Source organism: Anomaloglossus baeobatrachus, chromosome 4, assembly GCF_048569485.1.
Source record: "Anomaloglossus baeobatrachus isolate aAnoBae1 chromosome 4, aAnoBae1.hap1, whole genome shotgun sequence".
In the NCBI taxonomy this organism is placed as follows: domain Eukaryota; kingdom Metazoa; phylum Chordata; class Amphibia; order Anura; family Aromobatidae; genus Anomaloglossus; species Anomaloglossus baeobatrachus.
The window spans coordinates 659078086-659098470 of record NC_134356.1 but is presented as its reverse complement, the minus strand read 5'-3'; the positions used below and the strand labels follow the sequence as shown (position 1 = coordinate 659098470).

At 47.8% G+C, this 20385-nt stretch overlaps 1 protein-coding gene across 3 annotated transcripts in view; it reads left to right on the top strand.

Annotated features, from left to right (window-relative positions):
• LOC142304286 (potassium channel subfamily T member 2-like) overlaps nt 1–20385 on the top strand; it is a 266854-nt gene that overhangs the window by 41546 nt on the left and 204923 nt on the right. Inside the window, exon 1 of one of the 3 annotated variants that reach the window (XM_075346518.1) lies at nt 638–877. The exons of the other annotated variants lie outside the window; for them this stretch is intronic. Coding sequence (XP_075202633.1) covers nt 819–877 — 59 coding nt within the window. The 5' untranslated portion in view covers nt 638–818. Of the gene's footprint in view, nt 1–637; nt 878–20385 lie in introns of those variants that run through there. 3 annotated transcript variants of the gene reach the window in all.

Here is a 20385-nt window from a genome sequence, read left to right as displayed (position 1 = left end):
ATCCTGAGAAATTAATAAATATCATTTTTAAAGGGGACATCCTCAACATTTTATCCTGAGAAATGGATAAATATCATTCTTAAAGGGGAAGTCCTCTACATTTTATCCTGAGAAATATTCTTAAAGGGGACGTCCTCTACATTTTATCCTGAGAAATGGAGAAATATCATTCTTAAAGGGGATGTCCTCTAGATTATATCTCTCTTATCCTAAGAAATGGAGAAATATTATTCTTAAAGGGGACGTCCTGTTCTATGCTGATACAGACATGGTGAGGGTGACGTTCAGTCACAGGTTTCAGGCCGTATTTCTGGGGGGGGTTAGGATGTGGTATAACTTGTTCTCTGAGGAGATGTCCGCCCGCAGCCGGTGTGTTCGGCCGCCTGTTGTTTTATAACGTTATTTTCCACTCTCACTATATTTAATTTAGAAAAGTACCAGGGCAGGCCTCCCGCGCACCAGCAGGCCCCGATCGCCATGGCAACCCCCCTCCATCCTAAGTGTCCCTGCTACGCTCTCAGTCATCCTAACGAGGTGACATCTTTAGGAGGAGGAAAAAAGAAAAAAAAAAAGGAGCAGAGGCGAAATAAACCTATTACACAATGTGGGAGGGAGTTAGACCACGGCCAATTTGATAACGAGCAGCTAATTTTTTTTCCCTTTCGCTTTTTTTTCCCCCTTCGCACTAATAATTTAGGATAATACTTTTATTTCCCTATTTGTGGCTTCAGATTACTTCGGCCCAAACTGTCCGTAGATGGGGAACGGGGGTAAAAATAGGACTGAGCGAGATCGTCCGTCACTCGGATGAGACTTAAATGGCCGACCTAAAGTTTTTTGGCAGATACAATGGGGCAGGAGGCACAATGGACTCTGGGTAAGTGACCGATTACTTTCCTGGTATCCATATAGCTTTTAAAGTAGAGCTCTTTAGCCATTGTGAGACGCCATCTCCCTGGGCATGCTGGGAGTTGTAGTTTTACAATGGCTAAAGAGACGCGGGTTGGAGACGTCGCCTTTAAGTTATTGTTTAGATGTTTGTATTGTGTCAATCAGCGATAATCAGGTTTATAGCATATTTTCCAAAAACTGTCATCTCCATTTTTAGTAAATTTTAATCAGGTGCAAATGATAGGGTGTTTTTTGGGGGGGAGGAAAGGGAGCTTGTCGATGAATCACATTAAGTTTTTCCTCAGCCGGTTATATAATATCCCAATAATAAATTATGCTTATAGACAGAGGCGCAGGGAAGAAATTAAGGCTACGGAGGAACATGTACCTCAAAAGTATCGCAAAGGTGGCTAACAAATAAATAAAAGAAAAATAAACTATACACATACATTATATTTATATATATATAATATATATGTAAAAGGTCTCTCTGTGTATATGTACATATATATCTATTTAGATAAATATATACTATATATATATATATATATATATATGTAGAGAGAGAGAAAGAGGTGGAGAGACTATATATATATATATATATATATATATATATATATATATATATATATATACATATATACATACACAGTATATAATATAAATTTTTCAGAGCAGCACATTCAATGTATTAAAAAAATCAGAAGGCACCACTCCATTTTTCTTTAGGTTTTTCTTTCTTTAATGGCCCATAACACAGGACGTTTCAGTCTGGAACTGACCTTTCTAGATATATAGATAGATATATCTACCGTATATGTAATATATATGTATGTGTGTATATGTATATATATATGTATATGTGTATATATATATGTATATATATAAATATATATATATATATATATATATATATATATATATATATGTATATATATATATATATGTGTGTATATATATATATATATATATATATATATATATATATATATATATATATATGTATATGTATATATATGTATATATATATGTATATGTATATATATGTGTATATATATATATATATATATGTATATATATACATATGCATATGTATATATATATATGCATATGTATATGTATATATATATATATATATATGTATATGTGTATATGTATATATATGTATATGTGTATATGTATATATATGTATATGTGTATATGTATATATATATATATATATATATATATATATATATATATATATGTATATGTAAGGATGGTTGACCTTAGGGAGATCAACATCCAGCACCGTGGAGACACCATCACGTGTTTTCTCAACGCAGTGATTCTAGAGCAATGCCCCCTGGGAAATATATATACTGTATATACATACATACACACACAAAGTGCAGAAACCACTGTTGAAATGTCAGGTTTGAGGTTTTTGTCGTCTAAAAAATATATTATGCCAAGTACAATCATTTCAAAACTTTTTTCACCCTTGATATCGCCTATAGTCAATGCAATTTAATTGAAAAACGTTTTAGGGTGGAAAAAGGAAACAAAAATAAAGAACTATAAATTAAAATAATGGTGTTGCATACATATACACACCCTAAGACCTCTTTCACACATCCGTATTTTTGGTATTTGTGACGTCCATTTCCACACGTACCATAAACATGGACACGCGTAGACCCATTAAAATCAATGGGCTTGAGCACACCTCTATGTTTGGACATGGACCATGTGTCTGTGTGCTCCACACGGTGGCATACCTCTTTTTCTCCAGCAGCATTGATGTCACACGGACCACACACTGATGTGCTCCGTGTGACATCAGTGTGACAGGTACCGGAGAAAACACATGTCTTTGAAATAAAATTATTTTTTATACTCCCCTGTCTCCGGTGCTGCTGTCACCTGCTTCCGTGCTTGCTCATTATACTCATGAATATTCACTGCACTGCGGACCCAGAAGCAGCAGCAGTGGCGGTGATAGCAGCGGCAGGGACAGGTGAGTATAGACGTTCATGCTGTTCGTGTGCTATGCGGATGTCACACAGCTAGCACATTGACAGCACATGCTGAACAGACACACAGACACACGCACACACATGCGCACCTACACCACGAACCGTGCAAAACGTGTGTGTTTTGCACGGACGTGTGAAAGAGGCCTAAGGGCTCGCTTACACCACTGTATAACATGGCTGCGTGCTATCCCATGTTTTAGCATGGATAGCACTTGCTTTATTGTTATATTATTGGGCAGCTTTTCCTTTTCTCGTGCTAATTCAGCATGAGAAAAAATCCCCCAAAAATGTTGCATGCCTCGATTGACAGCATGTCTAAGATCACTCTCACCCAAACAAGTCTATGGGTGCATGTGAGACATAGGATGTTATCCATGTACAGTCCGATATACGCCAAGACAGACAATGGAGAAGATGGAGACATTAAGTTCCCCATGTTCTCCGCTCCTGTCATCTGATTCTCGCATGCAAAAGAATCCCACACATAATTGTTATGCACACTGAGAGCGCACATGGAAAATACTGTAAAAAAAAGTCTTACTTAAAGGGTTTGTCCACTACTAGAATAACCCCTTCTGATTCCACATGTTTCCCCCATGTAAAATAAAAAAGCCTATATTCACCTCCCATACTGGCGCTCTGTTCCAGTGGGGCCGCAGTTTGCGTTCCCAGGGCTCACATGACATTGTGACGTCACACGAGTCCCACGTCCAATCAGCGTCGGCTTTTGTCTCCCCACCTTCGTACCAAAAGAGCAATGAACAGGAAGTGAATGCTGCAGCTTCCTCTCACTTTCTGTTTATTGCTCGTTTGGTCCAAGGCGGGAAGCCAGAAGACAGTGTCGATTGGACGCGGGGCTCGTGTAACTTCACAACGTCAGGAGAGCCCCGGGGACGTGAACCACGGCACCGTTGGAATGGCACCGATATGCGAGGTGAGTATAGGCTTCTTTATTCTACCTGGGGGTAGTATCAGATGGGGTTGTCCTAGTATCGGACAACCCCTTTAAAACAACTAGACTTGACCCACGCAGTTCTTGTCCAGACTAGAGGTCCCAGCTGCACAGTCCCTCAAGGCCCCTGCACAGACTGAAACAACCCTGATCGGAGAACTCAGATGACCACTTGGACCTTTAGTTTCAAAGCAGCCGTCAAGGGTTCCATGTACCTCCTTTTTAACCATGGAAAAGGTGAAGAGTAAAATAAAGTAAACCAAAAGTTATAATCACCCAAGAGGAACACAAAAATATAATGACTGTAGACCCAAGCAGGGTCCACTTCAGAAATATCACCAGCGGGAAATGGCTTTAAATACAGTAGTTACATCCTCCGGGTGATAGTGCAGACTGTCAAGCATTGGAAACACTTGTTGGCAGAAAGGCAATGAACACACAAAGTGTGCACACAGAGACAAAGTGTTCAGAACCACGACCATGACTGTGACTGAGTGGAGAGGCAAACGGATCACAGCACAGGAGGCTGCCGGATCAAATCCGAGGCATGACAATATTGACACTCGGCTCACGCTCGCAGCAGACTTTGTGCCGCTTGTCATTAGCATAATCAATCTGATTCTCTCATATCGGTTGTTATACGCTCGTGTGACCCCGGCCTTCTAGTAATACTTTGTTGATGTCCCTTTTTGAATTTATGACAGCATTCAGTCTTTGGCTATGTGCGCACTAGAAAAGTGATTTTTCTCAAAATTTCTTGAGAAACTTCTGGGAGTTGAAGATTACCGCACCTGCGGTAAAAAAAACGCACGAAATCCGCGGGAAAAATGCATGTGTTTTTACCGCGGATTTGCCACGGTTTTACCGCGGTTTTGCTGCGGTTTTTCCGCAGGTTGGTCCCTGCGGTTTTTTTATGCTGTAACTACTGCAATAAATAATATAGATAATAGATAATCGATAGACAGATAATGGATAGAGGGAAAGATGGATAGATGAATAGATAGATAGATGAGAAAGACCTATATAATGTCCGACCTCCCTGCATTTTCTAAGCTGGCACCCTTTAGTGACTTTCATGTGGCACTAAAGGGTGCTTAGCCTTGTATTTAGCCATAAAATAAATAAATAATTAAAAAAAAAAACACGTGAGGTCCCCCCATCTTTTGTAGCCAGCTAGGGTAAAGCAGACGGCTGCAGCCTGCAGACCACAGCTGGCAGCTTCACCTTGGCTGGTAATCCAAAACAGAGGGCACCCCACGCTGTTATTTTACATTAAATAAATAATTTAAAACAAAAAACGTGGGGTCCCCCCCAAATTGGATCACCAGCCAAGGTAAAGCGGACAGCTGGGGTCTGATATTCTCAGACAAGGGAGGTCCACTGTTATTGGACACTCCCCAGTCTAAAAATAGCAGGCTGCAGCCGCCCCAGAAGTGGTGCATCCATTAGACGTGCCAATCCTGGCGCTTCGCCCCAACTCATCCCGTTGCCCTGGTGCGTTGGCAAACGAGGTAATATATGGGGTTGATGCCAGATGTGTAATGTCACCTGGCATCAAGCCCTGGGGTTCGTGATGTCACGCGTCTATCAGATACCCGACATCACCAACCCAGTCAGTAAGAAATAAAAAATAGACAACAAAAAAAGTTTTATTTGAAAAAACACTCCCCACATTCCCTCTTTCACCAATTTATTGAAAAGAACAATCAATTCCACGTCCGACGTAATCCAATAAGGAGGGGGGGGTCCCACGGCGATCGATACCATAGTCACTGTCCCATTCAATGAAGAACAGAATGTTCCCCATTGGCTTGGAGAGCAATGCAGTGACCTGAGCTAACATTAATAGGTCAGCCCAGGTCACTGCAGGGGATGAGAAGTGCTGCTGTCAGGAGGATAGATATATGATAGATAAACACAGACGTCACACTCCCTGGACGCCGCACAGAAGCACTTCTGTGTGACCTCCAGGTGCCCATGCAGTCTGTGTCCCGCTCCGGCCCCGCCGCTGCCTGCCCTGCAGTGTGTCAGTGTCTGCCCTCAGTATCGGCAGCTTGTCACGCTGCAGCGCAGGCAGACACTGACACACAGCAGTGCGTGCAGCCGCGGTGATGATGGGCGCTGCTGTCAGGAGGTGAGATGAGATCATTACCTGCTGTGATGATCTCCTGCAGTCCTGCCATCAAGCGCTGTCACTGCCTTCTATGCCCGCCGCGTTCTCAGCAGTATCGCGAGAGCCCGTGATGTCACCGCTAGTGACAGTCTCGGGCCGCGGGCATAGACAGCAGTGACCGCGGTGACGTCAGAAGGCAGGAGAGCATCACAGCAGGTAATGATCTCATCTCACCTCCTGACTAGAGATGAGCGAACCGGTCGCGGTTCGGCCCGAGGTCGGTTCGCCGAACGGAGGTCCCGTTCGAGTTCGGTTCGTCGAATGTTCGACGAACCGAACTCGAACTGCATAGGAAACAATGGCAGGCAATCACAAACACATAAAAACACCTAGAAAACACCCTCAAAGGTGTCCAAAAGGTGACAAACAACTCACAACACAACACAAACACATGGGAAAGTGACAAGGACATATACTCATGTGAAAACAAAAGAGCAGGACAAGGAAAAAGAGGAGGAGACACAGATATAGGCATGGCACGCCCCTCTAAAATCATGTAAAACACCGCAAGGTGACTCCAAGCGGAGTCTCCCTTTTTTCTAAAAATTGGGCCACACACACACCCACCCCTTCAGTGGCAGCACTTGTGCCCTAGTTGTACACTTCACTGGTACATTTGCATCAAGCACATTCAAAAATACGCCATAATTAACCGTCCCCAGCATGACCCCGGGGTAGGTAGCAAAGTCTTTCCTGACCCCAGCTCTGTGCATCTTGGATCATTTTTTAAAACAATGTAAGCAAGGGTTACTCCAAGCGGAGTCTCTCTTTTTTCCAAAAATTGTGCCCCACACACAGGGCCGGCTCCAGGTTTTTGTGGGCCCCGGGCGGAAGAGTCCCGGTGGGCCCCATCCACACGCAGACACACACATACGTTTACATACATATACATATGTAAAGACAAACTCACAAAAATACGTATAGAACTGACATATCTATACAGTCATATACACTGACATACATAGATACACATCATACATGCATACAGACACACACAACACAACTCTGCTAGATACATACATACAGACACACACAGCTCTGCTGGATACATACACACATAGCTCTGCTATATACATACACACATAGCTCTGCTACATACATACACACATAGCTCTGCTACATACATACATACACACATAGCTCTGCTACATAAATACATGAATCTGCTACATACATACACATAGCTCTGCTACATACAGACACACATAGCTCTGCTGCATACATACAGACACACACGTGGCTCTGAGGGGCCCACACACGCGGCTCTGGAGGGCCCACACACAGCTCCAGGGGCCAGCACATACAGCACCGGGGGGGGCAGTGCATACACCTAAGGGGGGAGAAGCCCATATAGCTCACCAGGGCCCATAAATCGGGGGGCGGGGAGGGCACATACCGCTCAGGTCACGGTGGAGAGGGGGCCCACACAGCGCCGGAGAGAAGAGCTGTGCTGGGGGTCGCTGGCTGGCACTGCAACTCCTTCATCTGTGGGACTGAGCAGGCCGGTCGGTAGCTCCGCCCACAGATGAAGTTCAAACCAGGAAGTCTGCGCGCCTTAAAGAGACGGCGCTGCAGATTCCTGCCGAGGACTGCGGTCCCCGGAACTCGGCCCGGGGGCAGCAGAACTAAGGCGAGGGGGCCCCGGCCAAGGGGCACCAGAACTGACGAGGCCGAGTGGGCTCCCCCCGGCTCTCCAGGGCCCCGGCATTTGCCCGGGTATGCCGCGTGCTGACGCCGGCCCTGCCCACACACACCCACCCCTTCAGTGGCAGCAGTTATGCCCTAGTTGTACACTTCACAGGTAGATTTGCATCGAGCACATTCAAAAATACGCCATTCTTCACCGTCCCCAGGATGACACCGGGGTAGGTAGCAAAGTCTTTCCTGACCCCAGCTCTGTGCATCTTGGATTATTTTTTAAAACAATGTAAGCAAAGATTACTCCAAGCGGAGTCTCCCTTTTTTCCAAAAATTGTGCCCCACACACACCCACACATTCAGTGGCAGCAGTTGTGCCCCAGTTGTACACTTCACAACTAGATTTGCATCAAGCACATTCCAAATCCACAAGCATTTACTCTCCCCAGGATGACACAGGGGTAGTAAATTCCTTCTGGATCCATGACTTGTTCATTTTGATGAACGTCAGTCTGTCCACATTGTCACTGGACAGACGCGTGCGCTTATCTGTCAGCACACACCCAGCAGCACTGAAGACACGTTCAGAGACAACGCTGGCAGCTGGACACGACAAGATCTCCAAGGCGTAAGTGGAGAGCTCTGGCTATTTTTCAAGATTTGAAGCCCAAAATGAGCAAGGCTCCATTTGCAAAGTCATGGCATCGATGTTCATTTGGAGATACTCCTGGGAGATTCACTCCCTGCACCTGCACGGTTGTTTGGTGGAAAAGCCGAGCTAAGATCGAGTAACAGCTTCTGCTGATACTCCTGCATACGTGCGTCCCTTTCTATGGCTGGAATTATGTCACAAAATTTGGACTTGTACCGGGGATCTAATAGTGTGGCAAGCCAGTAGTCATCATCACTTCTAATTTTGACAATACAAGGGTCATGTTGGAGGTAGTGCAGCAAGAAGGCTCTCATGTGTCTTGCGCAGCCATGCGGACCAAGTCCACGCTGTGTTTGTGGCATAGAGGTGCTAACCGTTCTTTCTTCCTCTGACATCTCCCCCCAACCTCTTTCAACAGAAATTTGACCAAGGTCTCCCTCATCCATGGACAATTCGTCCTCCATTTCTTCATGTTCTCCTGCACCTTCCTCAACATTTCACCTGCTACCATGCGCCCTTGTTGATCCCTGTCCCCCATGGTCCCATGCCTGCTGCGTTGGTGATGATGAACGTCTGGACCTTGGTGATGTTGTTGTCCCTTGCGCATATGAATCCTCCTGTAGTTCTTCCCCTTCCTGTTGTCCCACCCCCTGACTCCGAATAGTGTTTAGCGTGTGCTCCAGCATGTAAATGACTGGAATGGTCATGCTGATAATGGCATTGTCAGCGCTAAACATATTAGTCGTCATGTAGAAACTGTGCAGAAGGGTGCATAGGTCCTTGATCTGAGACCACTCCATCAGGGTGATCTGCCCCACCTCTGCATCTCATTGGCCCAGGCTATACGTCATGACGTATTGCACCAGGGCTCGGCGGTGTTGCCACAGTCGCTGTAACATGTGGAGAGTCGAATTCCAGCGTGTCGCCACATCGCATTTCAGGCGATGAACCGGCAGACCGAAAGACTTCTGGAGCGATGCAAGTCGCTCAGCTGCGGCGGTTGAACGGCGGAAGTGAGCAGACAGTTTTCGTGCCCTGGTCAGAAGGCCATCTAGGCCGGGATAGTGTGTTAAAAATTGCTGGACAACAAGGTTCAACACGTGAGCCATTTAAGGCACGTGTGTCACCTTGCCCAGGCGAAGGGCCGCACCCAGGTTTGCAGCATTGTCGCACACGGCCTTACCAGGCTGCAGGTTGAGTGGAGACAACCATTTATTAAACTCGGACCGCAGAGCTGACCACAACTCCTCAGCTGAGTGACTCTTATTCCCAAGACATGTCAAGCTAAAGACCGCCTGATGCCTTTGCGCTCTGCTGCCAGCATAGTAATGAGGGGTGCGTGATTCCTTCTGCGCAGTGAGAACGCTGGTGGCCTGACCAGGCAGGCTTGGGGCGGCGGTGGAGGACACAGATGAGGTGGAGGAGGCAGAAGCAGTGGCGGAACTTGGACAGACAGAGGATTGACACACAAGTCGTGTGGACGGCAAGACTTGTGTAGCAGACCCTTCACCATCTATCACCATAGTTACCCAGTGCCCAGTCAGCGACATGTAACGTCCCTGTCCATGCTTACTGGTCCAAGTATCGGTGGTGAAATGCACCCGTTCACACACAGAGTTTCTCAAGGAAGCGGTGATGTTGTGTGCGACATGCTGGTGTAGCGCGGGCACACCTTTCTTAGAGAAGTAGTGGCGACTGGGCATCTGGTACTGGGGCACAGCGACAGACATAAGGTCTCTAAAATCCTGTGTGTCCACCAGGCGGAAAGGCAGCATTTCGGTAGCCAAGAGCTTACAGAGGGATACAGTCAACCTCTTAGCTTTGTCATGGGTCGCAGGAAATGGCCTTTTATTTGTCCACATCTGAGGGACAGAGATCTGGCTGCTGTGTGTAGACGGTGTTGAGTAGGGTGTCCCTGGAAAAATGCAGGTTTGTGAGGAAAGTGCAGGCGGAGACATGATGTTGCCTTCATCCAACGTTGGTGATATCGATGTCTGAAAGAGCTGTACACACGCACTTGTTTCCCCTTCCAAACCAACTGACGACCTACCAAGCAAACTGCCTGTTGCGGTTACAGTGGTGGAAGTTGTGCGTGGAAAACCAGGTGTGACAGCTGTCCCCACAGTCCTAAAAGATGAAGAGCGCGCGGATGCACTGGAAGGGGCAGGCCGTGGATGGTTCACTCCGCTAGGCCGCATTGCAGCACGGTGAGCTTCCCACTGGGACCTATGATATTTATTCATGTGACGATTCATGGAAGAAGTTGTCAAACTGCTGAGGTTTTGACCTCTACTAACAGAATCACGACAAATTTTACATATCACATAATTTGGGCGATCTTTTTCTATGTCAAAAAAGGACCAGGCTAGGCAAGGCTTAGAGGGCATGCGACCTGCTGAGCCCCCCCGACTAGTGCTCAGAGGCAGAGTGGTGGCTGATGATGCAGTTGTAGACGTGCTATCAGTGCTCCGACTCTGTCCAGGAAGGCGCAAGGTAACTTCGTCGTCGGTTGCATCCTCCTCCACCGCCTCTGTTGACCTCCTCGAGTGCCTGACTTCATCATCAATTGTTGTGTTTGCACTCCCCTTACCCTCAGACCGAGCCTCTTCTTGCCCTGACTGAATATTTAAGTTGTCATCCCAATCTGGTATCTGCGTCTCATCGTCATCAGTATGTTCCTCATTGTCTATAACCACAGTTGTTACAGTTTGTGACAAAGGGTCAACATTATGCTCAGAAACTTGGTCCTCACGGCCTGAATCAGAGTCACAAAGGTTCTGGGCATCACTGCAGACCATTTCCTGGTCTTTACTCACTGTAGCTTGGGAGCAGACCTCTGATTCCCAGGCTATAGTGTGACTGAACAGCTCTGCAGACTCAGCCATCTCAGTTCCACCATACTGTGCAGGGCTGATGGAGACTTCAGAGCTGGGAGAAAGCAAGTGTGATTGGGATGACAACTCAGAGGACTGTTGTTTTTTGGATGCGGTACTTGAGGTGGCTGAGAGGGCACTTGTTGGACCACTTGAGATCCATTCAAGCATTTTCCTTTTTTGGCCATCATCTACCTTTGTTCCTGTTGTTTGTGTCCGTAAAAAAGGGAGCACATCGGATTGTCCACGGTAAGTAGTAGACATCTTACTTTTGCTGGTAGATGGTCTATCTTCAGCAGATGTTAATGGAGCTTTGCCACCTTCCCCACGGACAAACCCTTTTTTTCCTTTTCCACCACGCCTCTTCCCCTTTCCACCAGCATCTGTCATTTTGCCACTCATGTTGATTGCGACAAGATTGTGCACTGAAAATGTGGTAGTAAAAATTGAGAGGTGGTGTAGATTGCAGCGGTGGTCTAGCTTTATTAACAGCAGAATAATAAAGAATAAATATCCCTGACAATGCAACTACGGCCCTTAAACTGGCAGCATAAATTGCTAGTATAATGGCTTAGTAACAATAAGTTTGAGGGTGCAATGCAGGCAGAGGTGCTGCAAATATCTTTGCACTAGTGGGACAATACAGAAGTCCAACAGCCACGTTTAGGATGCCACTAAGTTTCCTCAGTGTTTGCTAGTATAATGGCTTAGTAACAATGAGTTGGAGTGTGCAAAGGGCAGGAGGGTGCAGTGGCAGGGTTGTGGGTCTGGGTAGAGGAAAGGAAGCCTCCCTTTCTATCCCTCCTAATAGGGAAATGCAGCGAGGAAATCCCTGACCTTAGCTACACAGACGCTGTCATCTTGTGTAGCTGTTAAACTCTGTTTTCAGGACCTGTCACCTATGGCTCTGACCCTGCCGGTATGAGCCCTTAAAAGGACTGATAGAAAGTGCTATCCCTATGCTGTACAGCGCAGTGTATAGAGCGTACACAGCAGTATCGGCGATAGGAGCTACGCCGGTGGTGACTGACACCAAGGACGCAGAAGGCAGATAATGGCGTGCTGGAGGAAAATGTCCGGTTTTATAATGCAGGGACATGTGACATGGACATCCTATCACACATGCCGTTGCTTCTCTGGCTAAAAGTCCACTTAGCTGTGTGTGTGTCTGGGATTGGCTGACATGCTGGCCCGCCCCACTACACGCGCGCGCTTAGGGAAGGAAGACAAGGAAAAAAAAAAAATGGCGATCGCCATTATACAAACAGCAGTGATCTGAATGCGCTGTTCCCGCACACTATACACTGAAATTTCATAATAGTGTGAGTCACAGAGTGACTTACACTATTACAGCGGAAAGCCAGCTAGGAATTAGCTGTTTTTTTTGCTGCTAGAACCGTTCTCGAACGTATCTAGAACTATCGAGCTTTAGCAAAAAAGCTCGAGTTCTAGTTCGATCTAGAACAGCCCCCAAAATCACTCGAGCCGCGAACTGGAGAACCTCGAACCACGAACCGTGCTCAACTCTACTCCTGACAGCAGCGCTTGGCATCTCCGCGGCTGCACGCACTGCTGTGTGTCAGTGTCTGCCTGCGCTGCAGCGTGACAAGCTGCTGACACTGCGGGCAGACACTGACACACAGCAGGGCAGGCAGCCAACGGGGATTTCTGGGGCTCACACTGAGTAAATCAAAATATTTAGTGCAGTAATAATAATCAAATTCCAGCGGACTTAAAAATCAAAATATTTAGAAAATGTGATTTCCATTTTTTCATCATTTGCATATAATTAACATGTCTATCCCTCATGTGATTTCCATAATTCTATAACTTTCCCTTCTTGGTGTTGTAATTTCACTGTTAAGGAGTGTATATAAATATATTATTACCATATAGTGCTGAAATTATGCTAACATCTAATATATAAAGCTGAGTGTGTGTGTGTGTATATGTATGTATCTGTGTATGTATGTGTGTATCTGTGTATGTATGTGTGTATGTAAATGTGTGTATGTATCTGTATTTGTATGTACAGTGTGTATCTGTGTGTGTGTGTGTGTGTATGTATGTATCTGTGTATGTATGTGTGTATCTGTATGTATGTGTGTATCTGTGTATGTATGTGTATGTAAGTGTATGTACAGTATGTATCTGTGTATGTATGTGTGTATCTGTGTATGTATGTATGTATCTGTGTATGTATGTGTATGTAAGTGTATGTGTATTGTGAGACTGTGACCGGGGTTATCTATGACGGCCGGTATGTCTCACCCAGGTTGTGCTCACTCCATGATAGAAAGTGAACCCACTATAGGGTTAATGCTGTTTCCCTACAGACTGAAGGAAGGGTTAAATAGAATCAGGAACAAGGGCAGGTGTGCCGGGTGTGGGGAAGTGAACAGAACTCCCTGAGTTTTCTGCTGGAGAGGCACCTGTATTGTGTTATGGACTTTTGTTTTGGACATTAAAACCGTGTGCTGTGAACCTTGATGCCTGGATCCCGTGTCTTCTGCTGCGCAGCCGACCGTGCTACCTCACATATGGTGGAGAATGCGGGCATCACAGCCGGTGAGGTGTAGCATCCATCCCTGGTGACCCAGCAGCGCATGTCCTGGATTCGAGCGGCTATACTACAGCCCAAACCAGGCGACGCCATGGAGGACATACTAAAGCATTTGGCTCAGGCTAATGCACAGCAACAACAGGCTAATGCACATCAACAACAGACCAATGCACACCTGCTCCAATCCTTGCAAGTGCAGGAAAAAAAATTCCAAGAACAGATGGATCAGGCCAATGCACGTCAGCAGCAATCCTTGCAAGTGCAGGACAAAAGGCACCAAGAACAGATGGAGCAGGCCAATGCACGTCAGCAGCAAGCCTTGCAATTGCAGGAAAAAAGGCACCAAGAACAGATGGTTCTCCTGGCCAAGTCGATCCGTGCCGGACCGGCAGCAACAACCCCGGGACCGGGTGATGACGGCAGCGTCCGGAAAGCGGTGAGACAAGCGTTGCAAAAGATGACCCCGGGGGACGATGTGGAAGCGTTCCTGGCGGTGTTTGAGCGGGTGGCCGAGCGGGAAAAGCTGCCGACCCCCCAGTGGGCTGAGGTATTGTCACCCTATCTGACGGGGGAACCCCAAAAAGCGTACCTGGACCTCGGTACCGAGGACGCCATTGACTATGTGACCCTAAAAGCCGAAATACTGGCACGGTTGGGGGTGAATACCTATGTACGGGCTCAGCGGGTAAATCAGTGGTTCTATGAGGAAGCCAAACCCGTACGCTCCCAGGCCTATGACTTGTTGCATCTTGTAAAAAAATGGTTGCAGCCTGACACTCTGAGCCCGGCGCAGATGGTGGAAAGGGTAGTAGTGGATCGTTTTGTGCGCACTTTACCCGTCACCGTTCAACGGTGGGTAGGACAGGGTGACCCGAGTACCCTGGACCAGTTAGTGTCCCTGGTAGAGCGGCATGTGGCTACGCAGGACTTGATACGGGACACTGAGACTTTGCGTACCGCCCGTCGGTCCGGCCCCTCCAAGCCTAGGGCCAAGGACCCACCGCCGACAACGGTGCAGGAGTCCCCTACCGTCCCGCCTGAGGCCGCGGCCGCCAATCCTGAGGTCCGGAAGGTTCTGTACCCTAAACGACAACCCGTCAAGGGGGTTTCCGTCCCCATTAGATGTTGGCGGTGCCAGCGGGTGGGACATATGGAAGCCCAGTGTCCACTCACCACGGAGCCCATGGATTGTGGGGTTACCCGGCGGGGTTCAATGTATGCTCAGGTGGTGTGTACCGCTGACCTGGTCTCCCCAGAGACGGAGCCCCACTTGTGCCAAATACAGGTGAATGGATGTCCGGTTACAGGATTGTTGGATTCCGGAAGCTTAGTGACCCTTGTGCGATCCACCTTGAGGGCTAAAGTAAAGGCCACAGGACGTACCGTGGGGGTGGTTTGCATACATGGGGACCGCCGAGACTATCCCACGGGGATTGTCACCATCACAGCACCTTGCGGTCAGGTGCAACATGAGGTGGGACTTCTTAACACTCTTCCTTATGACGTGATCCTAGGAAGGGATCTGCCCTATTTTTGGACTTTATGGAAGGGACCCCCTAAGTCTCCTCAGATATTGGTCAGTCCGGGACCTGAGCCCTACAATCCTGAATCCGGGACACCTGCCGTAGGGGTCCCCATGATAGGGACAGAATGTGAACCCGATAGGTCGCCCCTAGAGGTATTGGCAGGAGAGGCTGAGACGGTCGAACCCATCCCGGAGTTGGAGGCGTCCCCGGATACGTTTGGGACTGCCCAACTCCAGGACCCTACATTAATACATGCCCGGAGTCAGGTGACAGTAATTGACGGGGTGGCACAGCTGCCCGGTGCCCAGGTAAGGTACCCCCATTTCGCTCTTAAGCAGGATTTACTCTACCGGGTAGATGAAATACGGGGCGTGGGGGTAGAGCAGTTGGTGGTGCCCCAGCCGCATCGTCGGCGGGTCCTCGACTTGGCTCATAAACACCTGATGAGTGGCCACCTGGGGGTCAAGAAAACGCAGGAGCGAATATTGCAAAGGTTCTATTGGCCCGGAGTCTTTGGGGAGGTAAAACGGTTCTGCGAAACCTGCCCGGAGTGTCAGCTTACCGCACCCCTGACCCATTTTCGCAGTCCGTTGGTACCGTTACCCATTATAGAAGTCCCTTTTGAACGGATAGGGATGGATCTGGTGGGGCCCCTCGTAAAGTCCGCTCGAGGGCACCAACACATCCTAGTGATCGTTGACTATGCCACCCGGTATCCCGAGGCGATACCTCTCAGACATACTGCAGCAAAGCTTATAGCTCGGGAGTTGTTTGCTGTGTTCTGCCGGGTGGGGTTGCCCAAGGAGATCCTTACGGATCAGGGGACCCCATTCATGTCTAAAGTGACCAAAGAGCTATGCCGGCTACTCCAGATCAAGCAGTTGCGTACGTCTGTGTACCATCCTCAAACGGACGGTTTAGTGGAGCGTTTCAATAAAACCCTGAAAACCATGCTAAAAAGGGTGATTTCAAAAGACGGGAAAGACTGGGATATGATGCTTCCCTATTTGATGTTTGCCATCCGTGAGGTGCCACAGGCATCCACGGGGTTTTCGCCTTTTGAGTTGTTATACGGGCGACATCCCCGGGGATTGTTGGACCTGGCAAAGGAAACATGGGAGCAAGAGCCCACCCCCCATAAAAGTGTGATTGAACACATTTTGGGTATGCAGAACCGCATAAGCGCGGTCATGCCAATTGTGAAGGAGCATTTACAGGAGGCTCAGGCCGCGCAAAGCGGCCGCTACAATAGACAAGCCACCGTGCGGACCTTTAAACCCGGGGATCGGGTGTTGGTATTAATCCCCACGGCGGAGAGTAAATTCCTGGCTCAGTGGCAAGGCCCCTACGAGATAAAGGAAAGAGTCGGGGTGGTTAACTATAAAGTATTGCAGCCCGGTAGGCGGAAACCTGAACAAATATACCATGTCAACCTATTAAAACCCTGGCAGGAACGGGAAAGCCTGATGGCTGTTTTTTCCCCATCTCCCTCCCCTTCGGGTCCTTCACCTCCGGCTCCAGCGACCTCCGGAGAGGACGAACCGGAAGTAAGGATTGGAGAAGCCCTCACCAAGACTCAGAGGCGAGAGGCCAGACGGTTGGTTCAGCAGAACCCCGATGTCTTCTCCGAGCTGCCCGGTAGGACCAGTCTGATACGACATGATATTGTCACCGAGCCCCACCTGAAGGTACGCCTGAAGTCATACCGGGTACCGGAGGCTCGACGACAAGCCATATCGGAGGAAGTAAAGACAATGTTACGCCTGGGGGTCATCGAAAAATCCCGGAGTGAATGGGCTAGTCCGATCGTCCTAATACCAAAACCCGATGGCTCCTTAAGGTTCTGCAATGACTTTAGGAGATTGAACGAAATATCCAAGTTCGATCTCTACCCCATGCCCAGAGTGGATGAGCTGATTGATAGGCTGGGACAGGCGCGGTATTTTACCACGCTCGACCTGACCAAGGGGTACTGGCAGGTGCCACTGACGGAGTCCGCCAAGGAGAAAACCGCTTTTGTTACGCCGGAGGGTCTCTTCCACTATGTTGTCTTGCCTTTTGGGTTACATGGCGCTCCAGCCACGTTCCAGAGGTTGATGGACTTAGTGCTGGAACCCCACCAGGCGTATGCATCAGCGTACCTTGATGACATCATTATTTACAGCTCCGAGTGGCAGACCCACTTGGAACAGGTACAAGCGGTGGTGGACGCGCTTCGAACAGCCGGACTGACAGCCAATCCCAAGAAATGTGCATTGGGACTCACGGAAGCCCGCTACTTGGGCTACGTGATAGGCCAAGGAGTGATTAAGCCCCAAATTAACAAGGTTGAGGCGATCCAGAAGTGGCCTAGACCCCTGACCACGAAGCAGGTTAGGGCCTTCCTGGGTATCGTGGGGTACTACAGGAGGTTTGTAAAGGATTTTGCGGGACTATCAGCCCCCTTGACGGACCTTCTCAAAGGCAAGAAGTCCGTCATGGTGCGCTGGACTCCGCAGGCCGAGGACTCCTTCCGGGCCCTGAAGGAGGTCCTGTGCGGACAGCCCGTTCTGGTACACCCTGATTTCCGGAAGGAGTTCATTGTACAGACTGACGCCTCGGAGGTCGGCCTGGGGGCAGTACTGTCTCAGGTGGTTCAGGGGGAGGAACACCCCGTCACCTTCTTGAGTGGGAAGCTCACCCCTCCCGAGCGGAATTATAGCGTAGTGGAGAAGGAGTGCCTGGCGATCAAGTGGGCCTTGGAGTCCCTACGCTATTACCTGCTGGGACGGCAGTTTCGCTTGGTGACGGATCACTCTCCACTGGTCTGGATGAGGTCCGCCAAGGAACGGAATGCCCGGGTTACCCGGTGGTTCCTTTCTCTGCAGAACTTCCGGTTTACGGTTGAACACCGGGCCGGTAGGTTGCAGGGCAACGCCGATGCCTTGTCCCGCGGGCCGTGTTTGATGGCTGGAGTTCAACCCCGCGCGCTTGAACTGAGGGGGGGGGTATGTGAGACTGTGACCGGGGTTATCTATGACGGCCGGTATGTCTCACCCAGGTTGTGCTCACTCCATGATAGAAAGTGAACCCACTATAGGGTTAATGCTGTTTCCCTACAGACTGAAGGAAGGGTTAAATAGAATCAGGAACAAGGGCAGGTGTGCCGGGTGTGGGGAAGTGAACAGAACTCCCTGAGTTTTCTGCTGGAGAGGCACCTGTATTGTGTTATGGACTTTTGTTTTGGACATTAAAACCGTGTGCTGTGAACCTTGATGCCTGGATCCCGTGTCTTCTGCTGCGCAGCCGACCGTGCTACCTCACAGTATGTATCTGTATGTGTATGTACAGTATGTATCTGTGTATGTATGTGTGTATGTATGTGTGTATCTGTGTATGTATGTGTGTATCTGTGTATGTATGTGTGTATGTATGTGTGTATCTGTGTATGTATGTGTGTATCTGTGTGTATGTATCTGTGTATGTATGTGTGTATGTATGTGTGTATCTGTGTATGTATGTGTGTATCTGTGTATGTATCTGTGTATCTGTGTGTGTGTGTGTGTGTATAATAATAATAATCTTTATTTCTATAGCGCCAACATATTCCACAGCGCTTTACAATTCAGGAGGATCATATACAAACAGTAACAGTTATAGAAAATACAATATTTAGATGGGAAAAAAAACCAACCCTGCTCGTGAGAGCTTACAATCTACAATAAGATGGGGGGAAAGGTACAAGTGCTTATTTACAATGACAATCCAGCCATCTCAAGGAAATGGGGGATAGATAATGGCTGCCTGGACCAATTGGCCTGAACCTTGAGATGCATTTGGGTGGCATGGAGTTTGACGTGGGGTTATGTTGTGAGACGTTGTAGAGGGACTGTGTGAATTGGATTTGATTAGGGAGTGTGATAGGCTGTCCTAAAAAGATGTGTTTTTAGGGAGCGTCTGAAGCCGAGTAAGTTATGATTCGTCCTAACTTCTTGGAGTAGAGCGTTCTAGAGGTTTGGTGCAGCTCGGAAGAAGTCTTGAATCCATGTATCTGTGTGTGTGTGTGTATGTGTATCTATGTGTGTGTGTATGTGTATCTGTGTGTGTGTGCATATGTGTATCTATGTGTGTGTGTGTGTGTATGTGTATGTATCTGTGTATATATGTGTGTGTGTGTCCACTAAAGGAAGCCGCACTGTCGCATTTACAATCACAAAATTTTGCACAGACGCCTCATGTGACTCAGGGAACGTCATAGACTATGTTTTGAGGGGAAAATTTAACCTCGTGCTTTACAGTTATTCACCAGAAAACCTGCTTACATTAAAGTCAATGGAGCTGGGAGCCACAGGTCATTAATAGGAGCTGTGATTGATTGCTATAGTCAGTCAAGGACATTTAGTATAAGAATCTTATGTGTGAGGTAATATGATATCGGTAGAGACAGACAGAGATACACATAGACAGAGATACACAGAGACAGACAGAGAGATGCACACAGAGACAGAGACACAGAGACAAATACACAAACACACACAGAGACAGAAATACACAGAGACAGACGTACAGAAACAGAGACACACAGAAACAGAGACACACAGAGAGTGAGAGATACACTTAGTGACTATCTTGGGCAACGTTGGGTACTACAGCTAGTAATAAATAATAATTGATGGCCTGGGGACATAATTCCAAAAGGTGCAGGGGTTGCAGTCACACCTGGGCTCTGGAGTCTGAGGGGCCCAAAAAGTCCCTTTGGCCTATATGAACAGATGCACTAATAATGCAACCACAGCAGTCCCATCAGTCTTTACTGATCGGAGTGAAGTTCAGGGCCAAAGTTAAAAACCTAGATAAAGTCGTGGGCCCCACATAGCCCTCCATATAGAATAATGGGCCCTACATAGTCCTCCATACAGAATAACGGGCCCCAGATAGCTCTCCATACAGAATAATGGGCTCCACATAGCCCTCCATATAGAATAATGGGCCCTACATAGTCCTCCATACAGAATAACGGGCCCCACATAGCCCTCCATACAGAATAATGGGCCCTACATAGTCCCCCATACAGAATGGGCCCCACATAGCCCCTCCATACAGAATAATGGGCCCTACAT